This window comes from Oreochromis niloticus, linkage group LG2 (assembly GCF_001858045.2).
Source record: "Oreochromis niloticus isolate F11D_XX linkage group LG2, O_niloticus_UMD_NMBU, whole genome shotgun sequence".
Classification (NCBI taxonomy): domain Eukaryota; kingdom Metazoa; phylum Chordata; class Actinopteri; order Cichliformes; family Cichlidae; genus Oreochromis; species Oreochromis niloticus.
In genome coordinates this window covers 29,728,729-29,738,858 of record NC_031966.2, presented here as the reverse complement: position 1 = coordinate 29,738,858, position 10,130 = coordinate 29,728,729, and the positions used below count along the sequence as shown (strand labels likewise).

The 10,130-nt window shown below is 39.3% G+C and overlaps 2 protein-coding genes across 8 annotated transcripts; one reads left to right on the top strand and one right to left on the bottom strand.

Moving 5' to 3' along the window:
* Positions 1-512: 512 nt before the first annotated feature.
* On the bottom strand, positions 513-2,710 carry lsm11 (LSM11, U7 small nuclear RNA associated). The gene is made up of 4 exons (XM_003445922.5): positions 2,184-2,710; positions 1,497-1,636; positions 1,339-1,422; positions 513-1,054 (listed from the first exon to the last, which is right to left on the bottom strand). Exons 1-4 carry the CDS (start codon positions 2,635-2,637, stop codon positions 716-718), a joined length of 1,017 nt encoding a protein of 338 aa, XP_003445970.1. The 5' UTR covers positions 2,638-2,710; the 3' UTR covers positions 513-715.
* thg1l (tRNA-histidine guanylyltransferase 1-like) lies at positions 2,334-8,879 on the top strand. 7 transcript variants are annotated; one of them, XM_005467980.4, is made up of 7 exons: positions 2,334-2,465; positions 3,448-3,561; positions 3,649-3,825; positions 3,923-4,092; positions 4,175-4,263; positions 5,922-6,029; positions 7,951-8,879. In XM_005467980.4, the coding sequence occupies exons 2-7, from the start codon at positions 3,458-3,460 to the stop codon at positions 8,110-8,112; spliced, it is 810 nt and encodes a 269-aa protein (XP_005468037.1). In that variant the 5' UTR covers positions 2,334-2,465; positions 3,448-3,457; the 3' UTR covers positions 8,113-8,879. The 7 variants fall into 7 exon arrangements, with proteins under 7 accessions (XP_005468037.1, XP_005468033.1, XP_005468034.1 ...); XM_005467976.4 differs by having other exon boundaries at positions 3,364-3,561; XM_005467977.4 differs by lacking the exon at positions 2,334-2,465 and adding an exon at positions 2,956-3,127 and having other exon boundaries at positions 3,364-3,561.
* Positions 8,880-10,130: the final 1,251 nt, after the last annotated feature.

Sequence of the window (10,130 nt, the reverse complement as noted above, 5' to 3'; positions counted from 1 at the left end):
GGTCAGTCTCTAAACAAATTAAGAGAAGCTGAAATGCAGAAAGAAATCTGACGCAGACCCAGAAACATTGCAGCGACGGTCGTTCTGTGCCACTCATCATCCAAAACTAACCTCTGTCATTTAAAAAGGAAAAAAAAAAAGCAACATCTTTACAACTTCTAAGAGATGCAGTAAATCGTGCTTTTATGGGTAATGTGCCCATTAAAGAGTAAAAGCAATCTAAGACGTCAAGACAAATGACAGCTTTTGAGTGCCATCTGCAATCTCGAGCTTCACAAACTCAATTATTCATAATGCATTTATGAAGTCCGCTGAGACTGCACTGTCATTCCCATTCAAACTAGCGGGGAAATGCAACATAAAGGGACAAGCTCTTTGAGATGACAATGGCGTGTTCGATGGCTCTGGTGTGTTTATGGTGCCACCTGCTGGGAGACAGGCATTTCACTGGGTTTCCTTTACAGGGTGTCAAATAAACTAAACAGGCAAAAACAAAACACACACAAACACACTTTTCTGTAATTACAACTGGAACGCTTTTATTTATCAAAAGCAAAATCATTTCTCTGGTGGGCAGAGACAAACCTCCATATCAATATGATATAAATCATCAGTCTGCGATCCTTCTGAATTGCTATAATTTGTCAGTACCAGTTAGCGCAGATGCTCCAAAAAACCCCTGCTTTGTTGCCCGGGATCAATGTAAGAGTGAAAATCAGAGCGGCTGGGGGTTAACCAGGATGACATTCTCACCACGGATGAACAGCTGGTTGATGTGGCGCGTATGGACCTTACCATACGTCTTGGTTTCTTTCTTCTGGCGAGTCTGTGGACTCTGGACCATGAGCAGTGTTTTGTGTGCGTCCTTTTCGGTTTCAGCAGCTTCTGACAGCTTGGAGTCTGCTGTCCTGCCGTCTCCTCTCACACCAACGGCATGAGAACTTGCCAAAGAGACTCCAGAACTTTCTGGAGTCTCTTTGGGAGAATCTGCAGGCTGCTTCTTCACCGACTCAGCACATTCAGAGGTTTCCTGGAGACTTAGCTTCTCAAAAAGCTGGAAATACAAAGATTTGATCATTCTTAAGACTTTCATCAAACTGAACCACATAAAAGCGCTCCGAGTGCTGTGTAAGAGCTAAAGAGGGATAAATGTAAAAAGACCTTTACAATTTAAGCCAGCAATACTACTGTCAGCTCACTTGTAAGCATTTAATCAGCAAAGCACAGATAGCTTTTATTATGAAGTAGTCATTAGAAACTTCTAAATGTTTCTAGCTTTCCTTAGAAAATTGAAGGACAAAATTTTAGTCATATATAGAATGAAAACTCATCCATTACCCGTGTAGTGGTGAGGGCTTTCTCATGATAGAAAGCCTCTCCAAACAGAGGCTCTCTGTAAGTTTCATCCACATCCACCATCGCCTGTCAGCGAGAGATAACCAACGGTGAAGATACGAAATTTGCCTAGTTCAAGAATACAACATGAGATCACTGACCAGGTTCCAGAACTTGTCGAAGGCCACGACAAAGCCAGCGCACACTCCCCTCAGACCTTTGAAAGTCCTGACGTGAACTTTGACTCTTATCCTCTCCTCCACGCAGCGGTACAGCTCCCCCAGAGGACTGCCTTTACACACTGAAAACACAAGACAAGCAGGTCGCACAGCTGCTTCTGCGTATTATAATAAATGATACAGGGAATTCAGCTAAAACAGAGGTTTCTTTAAAGTAACAAGTAATGCTAAAATTATGAATAAAAATAATTTTAAAATGAATATACATATATATATATATATATATATATATATATATATATATATATATATATATATATATACATACACACACACACACATATGTATGTGTGTGTGTGTGTGTAATGTTGTAATGTGGTTTTCATTTTATTGGGGGCAAAGGGGTTAAGGGTATTCGTAAGCCACAGGTAGGAACCTAACAACCAATACTGAAGCCATTCTGCCTCTTTATTACTCCAGTAGTCCTATTTTACTGGGACATTTTATTTTATTTGTCAGTTTATTTGGAGTAGTCTGTCAGTTCGTAGTGTATTCTAATAAATACAAATGTCGTATTCTAGGCTCTCCTTTAAAGTTTAAAGCGGCTCAGTGAAACGGCCCAGGCGGGACTAGGTCTCCAACACATTACACGATGGGTGTTGAACCTACGGGGCATTCTCGTCAGGACATTTTTCACAGGTTTCTGCCTCCTCTTCCTCCGCGTCGTGCCGCTGCTGCTTTCTCCCTCCTCTGACTCAGACACCGGGTTGTTCACCATGAGTTTCTTCAGCCTCTCGATGCGCTCCAGGTCCACCACGCCTTTCATCGCCTTACGCTGCCTTTTCTCCACGTTCTCCGGTTTGGCTCTCCCGCGGCCGCCCTTCAGAAAGCTCTCGTACTCGGCCACGTTGTTGAAGCACTTGATGTTTGGGAAGGGAAGCTGCACTGCCGGTGAGTACAAGGCCAAGAGTGGATCAAACTTATCCGAGCAGACGTCCAGTTTAACTGCGCCACCGTCCTCAGCTTTACTATCAGCCTCCGGCGCTGAGGCCGGGCTGGAGCAGGGTGCTGACAACGTCTCCTTACTGTCTGAATTTACACTTCTTTTTTCCCTCTCCTCCATGTTCAAAACAACCGCAGAAGTGTATAAAGCGAGGAATTCTGGGTATTTTTTGTCGTGTTTAGCAACTGGACTACAAGTCCCATAACCTCGTATATGTACAGTATCTAGTTTAGTTTCTGTTTAGGCACAAGATGGCGCTAGAAAGCAAATTACTTTCGTAAAATCTTTAAAAATCTTTAAAAAATTATTCAGCACAGCATCCAAAAAAATTTGAAAATTGAAGCATTATTTTTAAGGTGGCTAGAAGAAACCGGAAATTATTTGCGTTTTATTTTAAGTCTACCGTAGCTCCGAAAATTTGTGTTCCGGGTGATTGTGGTTCCGCTACGACACAATTTCTGGGCGGACTGTATACAAACCAACGTGTTTGAATGTGCGGAAGAGAATTATTCTTATTATTTAGATATATTTAGTTTAGATATTAACTTATTCAATTCGAATATTGCTGTTGGTGCAATTTACCACGTAGCTATCGAAGGGCTTTCAAAAGGTTAGCTGTCTGTGTAGAAGGCTAACACCACACATGACATTCATTCGTAAATAGTAAGTAAAGTTCAATAAATAGAGAACTGACATACGTATAACACAGATCATTTTAATCATAACACTTAACATCATTTGAAGTTATTGAATTTAGTTTTGTATATCATAGTAATTGTTCTCCGTTTGACTGAATATTTTCCCACTGTTGACATATAATTTTCGCTCCTTGTGCTTTGTCTTCAGGAGCATCCCAATGCTAATTAGTACAGCGAGCAGATTTGGTGTTTGGTGCTGTGCTCTTACACCTTCGGTCCGTCTTTTCTCCAGATCCAGTAACATGGCCAAAAGTAAGTTTGAGTATGTGCGCAACTTCGAAGCAGATGACACCTGTCTGCGGAACTGCTACATTGTCGTGAGACTGGATGGTCGCAATTTTCACAAGTGAGTATTCTTCATTTGCGCTAAAACACCGGGAGCTTTTTGAATCCACATTGTTGTTTTGGCGTCTTCATGCATTATGTGTTTCAGGTTTGCAGAGCAGCACAAGTTTGCAAAGCCCAATGACGACAGGGCCTTGGGGCTGATGAGAAAGAGCGCACGCTCTGTCATGGAAGAACTGGAGGACATTGTCATTGCCTATGGCCAAAGTGATGAGTTCAGCTTTGTTTTCAAGCGATCTTCTACCTGGTTCAAAAGAAGAGCCAGGTGCTGATGTTTTACATAATGTTGATCAACAACATTTTCACACAGACCTCCTCTAGCATTTTGTCTGACTATATTTTGTCCCCTCTTTTCCTTACAGTAAGCTCATGACCCACGTCGCCTCCCAGTTCTCCTCCTCGTACGTGTTTTACTGGAAGGAGTTTTTTGAGAATCAGCCCCTCCTGTACCCTCCGGGATTTGACGGACGTGTGGTCCTATATCCAAGCAATCGTAACCTTAGAGACTACCTTAGCTGGAGGCAGGCAGACTGTAAGTGCAAATGATGCTCTGAATGGTAAATCACACATTTGGTGTGATGGAAATATGTCACTTGTGTTTCTGTTTTTTTCAGGTCACATCAATAATTTGTACAACACACTGTTTTGGATGTTAGTGCAACGAAAAGGACTCAGCACAACACAGGCAGAGGATCGCTTAAAGGTGAAACACAGTTGATTAATGTATGTTTGGGTGTAAACTGGCAGATGCAAGTGCTTATTAACAGATATAAGTGTTTGAAAAAGGTACCATATGTGGCAATGCCCACATATTTAAGGTTGTAAGCATGGATATGTTAAAGACTGTCACTTATACTCAAGGTCTTCCACACAGTATTCAAAGTGTACCATGTCCCAAATGAAGACACACTGGCTTCTACCTACCAATAGATTCCAGCAGCATGTTTTGTAGATCCATATCAGCTGATCATGTGTCAGAAAAAAACAACAGTGAATGCTCACAACTCTCAAAATGTTCCATATAAAGGATAATTGATTGCCATACTGAGTGATTTTTTTCTTTCTGGCTACAGATATGTTATGGTAGGTATAAAGCTTTTCAACTACTAGTCTCTGGACTTCTAAACAGCATCAGAAACAAGCTAGTGGTAGTGATGGCTGGTGCTGATATAGTTATGTAATATCTATTACTTGTAAATTAAAAGGTTAATTTAGGGTATTGAATATTGTCAATTAGCCACAGTAAGCAAATCTGCCCTTTTAACATTTTCCTATTTTTTCCTAGAAGGAAGGTGAGGTCACAAAACTATTAGGAAAAGGAAAACATTATTTCCCCACACACGATAGAAAACTGCCAACCAGAAACAAATAACTCACCAAACCACCACGAAGCTAGGAAACAGACGATGAGCCCCTAGTTGGCACAATATGAAAAAGGCATCCCCTTCCCCCGAGTCCCAAGTAGCCATAAGAACAAGTTTTCATTTATGTATTAGTGTTATATTTATTGAACAACAGATTTCCCAAAAATCAGAGTATAAAATGAGTGAGCCGAGACCAAAATAACAAACAAGTAGAGCTATCCATCAACACAAACTTAGATGACCTGGCAAAAAGTAATAAACCAAAATATGCTTACCTACCCGGACTGTGAAAATGAATAAATTGGTTGATTCGTTAGCTAAGAATGCCTTAATTGTAAAAATTCATCTATCAAATTTCAGTCTAAAAACAAAACACATTTTCTTCATTTAATAATATCACTTATATACTTAAACAACACTTGGCTTTAGGGGCCGATAAGGTTTCAAGGTACTATTTTTGATATTTTATCCAAGTAAACAAAGAGGTTATTTAAAAGATGTAAGCTTTCAGCTACGTCATTATGAACAATTTATTCCTGTGCATTAAAATAGTGTGTACAGGAACAGGTCTGTCACTAGCTATGACAGCTGCTACAGACTGACACAGCTGTCCTCTGGAAATCACCTCATTCTTGTGGGGGCTGTCTGGAACCAGCTGATGGGTTTTGGGTGGATGTTTAGGCAGCATGAGTTATTTATTTACACCTCATCCAACATTCATGGTTCATAATTCCTACGTAATAATAACAACAACAAATAATAACAAAAAATGACTGAGTGGTTTACTATTTATTTCTTGTTGATTTTCTTCTAGTTTTAATTCTGAAGTAAAAGGAACAGAGCCACTATATATAACCAGCGGTTTGGTGGGCGGTGGTGTTCCTGTCATGCTTTTGTTGTAGCTTTTTATAAAACTGTACTATCTAAAGACCATGTGAGGGATTGTGTATCTACACACCTAAGTTTGGATGTCTCACAGTATTTCTGCCTTTTTCAGGGAACATTGGCTGGGGATAAAAATGAGATCCTCTTCACAGAATTTGGTATCAACTACAACAATGAATCTGCCGTCCACAAGAAAGGTACCACCCTCATCTGGGAAAAGGTGAGGTGCTCAAGAAGGGTTTTAAATCTATCCCCCTATTCAGTGGGCTATCTACTAAACTCAAAGGATAGAAACAAAGAATTAATCCTATCACGCAAATATCAATACAGGCATTTGTATCAATACTATTAATATTTTGATCAGTCCGCCCACCGCCATTCATCGGGTTAGGTATGCCTCTCAGTGAAGTGCAGGGACACGCTGATCCACTCAGTGCGGTACATGTGCAGCCCTGGACATTCATGGCATGAGACCTGTTATTGCTTAATCTAATGTGCATGAACACCACGTGTCCCTGTAAGAAATTGGAGTCAGTCTGCATGGGGGTTCAGTACCTAGTTAATATGTCAGAGTTTGTTGTTGGAATTAACCAGATGAATTGCTCCACCTGCGGCAATGCACCAACAATTTTTTGTGTGAAAATAGTTAGGGCAAAACCTTTTAACAGTTTGAGGTGACGTCAGAACCTGTACATAGAAGTTTGTTGTAGTCTGGAAATTGAATCCAAGGTAAAAAAAAAAAAAAAAAAATCCTAAAAACCTGCATTCTTTAAAATAGCCAGCAGGATCAACTCTTGTGCTTGAATAAATCAATTCCCTTGTTTTGAGGTTTCTCATTCACATCATGTAGACATTGCTTAAGATTTGTCTGCCATATTGGACCAGTAGGGGAAAATGTGTATTCTTCTACTGGTTGGCAGTGGAGTACCTGGAGGTTGCTGGTTCTTCCTTGGTGAAATATTGCAAAGAAGATGCTGCACCCAAAAGCTCATAGTGATTGCTTTGGTTGCTAGCAGGTTTCCAAGGTTGCCTGCAGTTCTTCATGTTTGTCCACAAGCTTTTGCTAACTACTAGCGTAACAGTAATAACTTGAGAAAGTGTGACGCAAATTGGATAGGGGGAAGATTTGCCTTCAAAGTAAAAGTTGCAGCTTTTGAAACTTTGAAAGTCCTACCTTAACATAACACATTGTTTTATTTTTTTTTAAGTTATTCCCGAATTTGCAGTGAAATAGATGTTAAAGCAGGGTATGCATTTTAGAATGGCTGCCTTGTGATTGATATATTGCTATTGTATAGTGCAACATCAGTTTTCTTCTCAGTCACATCCACCCCTCGCTAGTCAGATCAGGATTTATAACACCAGTCAGAATGCCTCTCTCCCAAACTCAAAACAGTAGTTCACAAACCAGTGGGTCATGGGTGTGACCATATTTTATATAGTCTGTGGTTGCTTTTGCATGTTTAAGCACACTAACGGCTCACTTTTTCAAATGGTGTCTGTGTTTCTTCCTGTTAAAAGCAGTGAAGTCTGAGATTGAAACATTAAAATCACCACACTGCCTTTTTTCCCCTTTATTGGTAGTTCTGTTGTTGTGCATGAAAGAGAAATGTCAGAAGCTGCATACACTTTTTTATTGCACATGACCTCACATTGTGGATGGAGTGTAAGAGAAAAGAGTTCTGCCACTAACATCACAAGAAACCATTTTTAGAAATGTCTTTTTCATGTAATAGTAGAATTCCCTTGGTTTAATAGGACATTTATTTACACAGTTAGATGCTTATTGGTTGTGCCCCTGAAAGGGAAATTTAAACTCACACAAAAAAACAAAGAAAAGGACAGAAGAGATTTTCATAGGATCAAATGTATACATAAATAACAAAGTATAGCTCACTGTAATGTGTAGTGTGTCAGGCTGCTACTTGCTGTGGCACCGGATGTAGATCTGACACTAACTGCAGGAAATGCTGCTTACATAGAAATTTAAGTTAGGTTGCATCACTCTGCACCAGCTCCTCTGAGGTTTTTTTTTAAATGCACTCAAAACCAAATCTCACAAAATGATTTTACCAGGTTTAGGTACCGGACTGATTGCTTATCTACTGCTTTTAATCAATTTTCTCATTTCTCTTATCTAGCGAGATGAGACTATCATTAAACGCATAAAGCTGCCAAATGGGGAGGAAAAGGACATGCCCGTCACACGCAGCAGGAGGAGGGTAGAGGCCTACCATTGTGACCTTATAGGAGAGCAGTTCTGGGAGGAGCACCCAGACATCCTGGAGGATGACAACTGCTAACCGAACTTTTCCTGTTGAAAGAGAACAACTCTGAATGCATCTGGCCTCAGAGGTAGAAGCGGACCCTTTTAAGCAGCGACTCCAGAGCTACAGCTTTATATTGACTTTGTGTCAAATGACATGTTACCCATGAAAATCCTATGTATTCTTACTTTCATATATAAAAATGTTCCTAAGATGGAGGAACTTCCCTCCTTTGACTGCATAATGATGTCTGTCATCTTTAAAGAAAAGCAGATTGTTTGAAAATCTTGGTTGTGAGTGGTTTAATAGTGTGACATCTATTTACTCCTGCATGTGGCTCTCCTAAGGTTGCCTTTCCCAAAATATGCCCTCATCTGATACCATGAATGACATTTATAATACTACCAACACTTGATCTTTCAGTATGTTTGACATATTTTCTCTTGGCCTCCTGCTCTCATTCCTCAGGGGTATTCCACATGTGTCAAATCTATTTTACCTTAAAATTCTAATCCTTGAGTTTTAATACTACTTCTGCAAAGCATTCCCTTGCAGTATCCAGTAAGAAAAGAAATAAGCAGAGTAAAGCCGAAATCAATACCTTGACAGGAACTCACGGCCTTGTCTTGAGGCCAGCATACCATTTAGAGACGTGAATGGGCTGCACTGTCATCAGAGCTAAGAATACCTCACACACCCTGCATACACTTTATCCTTGACATGTGCACTGCGGGGTAGTTATCATCACACTTATAAATGACTGGCTCAGTATGAATGGCTGCTGGAAGCCTAAACTAGTAGGAGCCTACTGTATGTTGTTACTTCAGGTGGGCTCAGTTACTGTTGATATTTTTGGTTCTGTGACCTTGTTAAAAGCATTTAGCTGTACTGTATTTTATGTAACTAGAAGTGAACTTTCTACTCACACATGTGGAGCAAATTCTAATACGGAGGCCTTTTTGCTTCAAATATACAGTGGTCATTATCTAGAATGACTTCATAAGATAAGATAAGATAAGATGGCCTTTATTAGTCCCACAGGTGGGAAATTTGTTTTGTTACAGCAAAAGTGCAAAGTTATGTAGCAGAAATTAGAAAACACTGGAATGCAATAAAATACAATAAAATAAAATAAAATACTATATACAATAGAATAAAATAGAAATACAAATACTATATACAACTGAGTAGGAACAATTATATAATTATATAAAGATGCAATTATATAGTAATTAAAATATCAGCATATACTATGCTATACTGTATGTTACTTTAATAACATATCTAAGCTGCATGCTTGAGTCAATGGCAAACAGTTCATCCAGTGGTTCAGCATGTGGCCTAGGAAGTTCAGATAGCGGAACATGTTAGAACAAGTGGGGCAGTTATTTAAAGACAGCATATGCAATGCCAAACATTAACTCGCAGGTCTGCTAAGTTAGAGAATAAATTCAGGAGTGACCTGAAGTGAAAGCTTATGTTTATTTGGTTTTTTTGGTAAGTCTCTTCAGTTCTGATAAGGTTACTAAGCTACTGGTAAAATGGCCAGATGGTGTGTGATAACACCAACTAAATTTAAAACAAAGTCATTAGGTCATTTAAAAAGGAAAACACACACAGCCACTGGACCCTATGAGTATTTTATGGCATTTTTCAAAAGGTCTAGTAGCTCATTGTCCAGACTGTCCTTTAATTATAACACTGAAAGCTTTTTTTTAATTAACAGAAAATTTTAAAACAAAACAAAAGAAATTTCTGTATTATATAGTGAAAAAAATTGAACTTTTCTGTCATTTAATTGTTTATTTATTACCTAATTACTTTGGTGTAGCATGAATGGTGATCAGAGAGGTCTTTATTAGTAGCAAAAGCTGTAAAACTTATGAAAATACAGTTAAAAGTTCAAAATTTATACCCTCCTTTACATTTTCCAAAGCAGTCCAGAGAGCCTTTGTCAGCCGATTCTGGTCCCCGGGCCTTACATATGACAACCCTGTTGTAGACAGTAGTTTTTAATCTTTAGCAGCTGTCAAAAAGCTTCACATTTGAAACTA

What these genes read in the sequence shown, in the direction of transcription:
- thg1l (XM_005467976.4), top strand. Translation starts at nt 3,374, where the DNA reads ATGCTAATTAGTACAGCGAGCAGATTTGGTGTTTGGTGCTGTGCTCTT. An exon ending in GATGGTCGCAATTTTCACAA is followed by an intron (nt 3,562 to 3,648) that starts GTGAGTATTCTT and finishes TATGTGTTTCAG; the next exon opens with GTTTGCAGAGCAGCACAAGT. An exon ending in CCACCCTCATCTGGGAAAAG is followed by an intron (nt 6,030 to 7,950) that starts GTGAGGTGCTCA and finishes TCTCTTATCTAG; the next exon opens with CGAGATGAGACTATCATTAA.
- lsm11 (XM_003445922.5), bottom strand. Translation starts at nt 2,637, where the DNA reads ATGGAGGAGAGGGAAAAAAGAAGTGTAAATTCAGACAGTAAGGAGACG. An exon ending in TGTCCTGACGAGAATGCCCC is followed by an intron (nt 1,637 to 2,183) that starts GTAGGTTCAACA and finishes TTGTGTTTTCAG; the next exon opens with TGTGTAAAGGCAGTCCTCTG. An exon ending in AAGCCCTCACCACTACACGG is followed by an intron (nt 1,055 to 1,338) that starts GTAATGGATGAG and finishes TTGTATTTCCAG; the next exon opens with CTTTTTGAGAAGCTAAGTCT.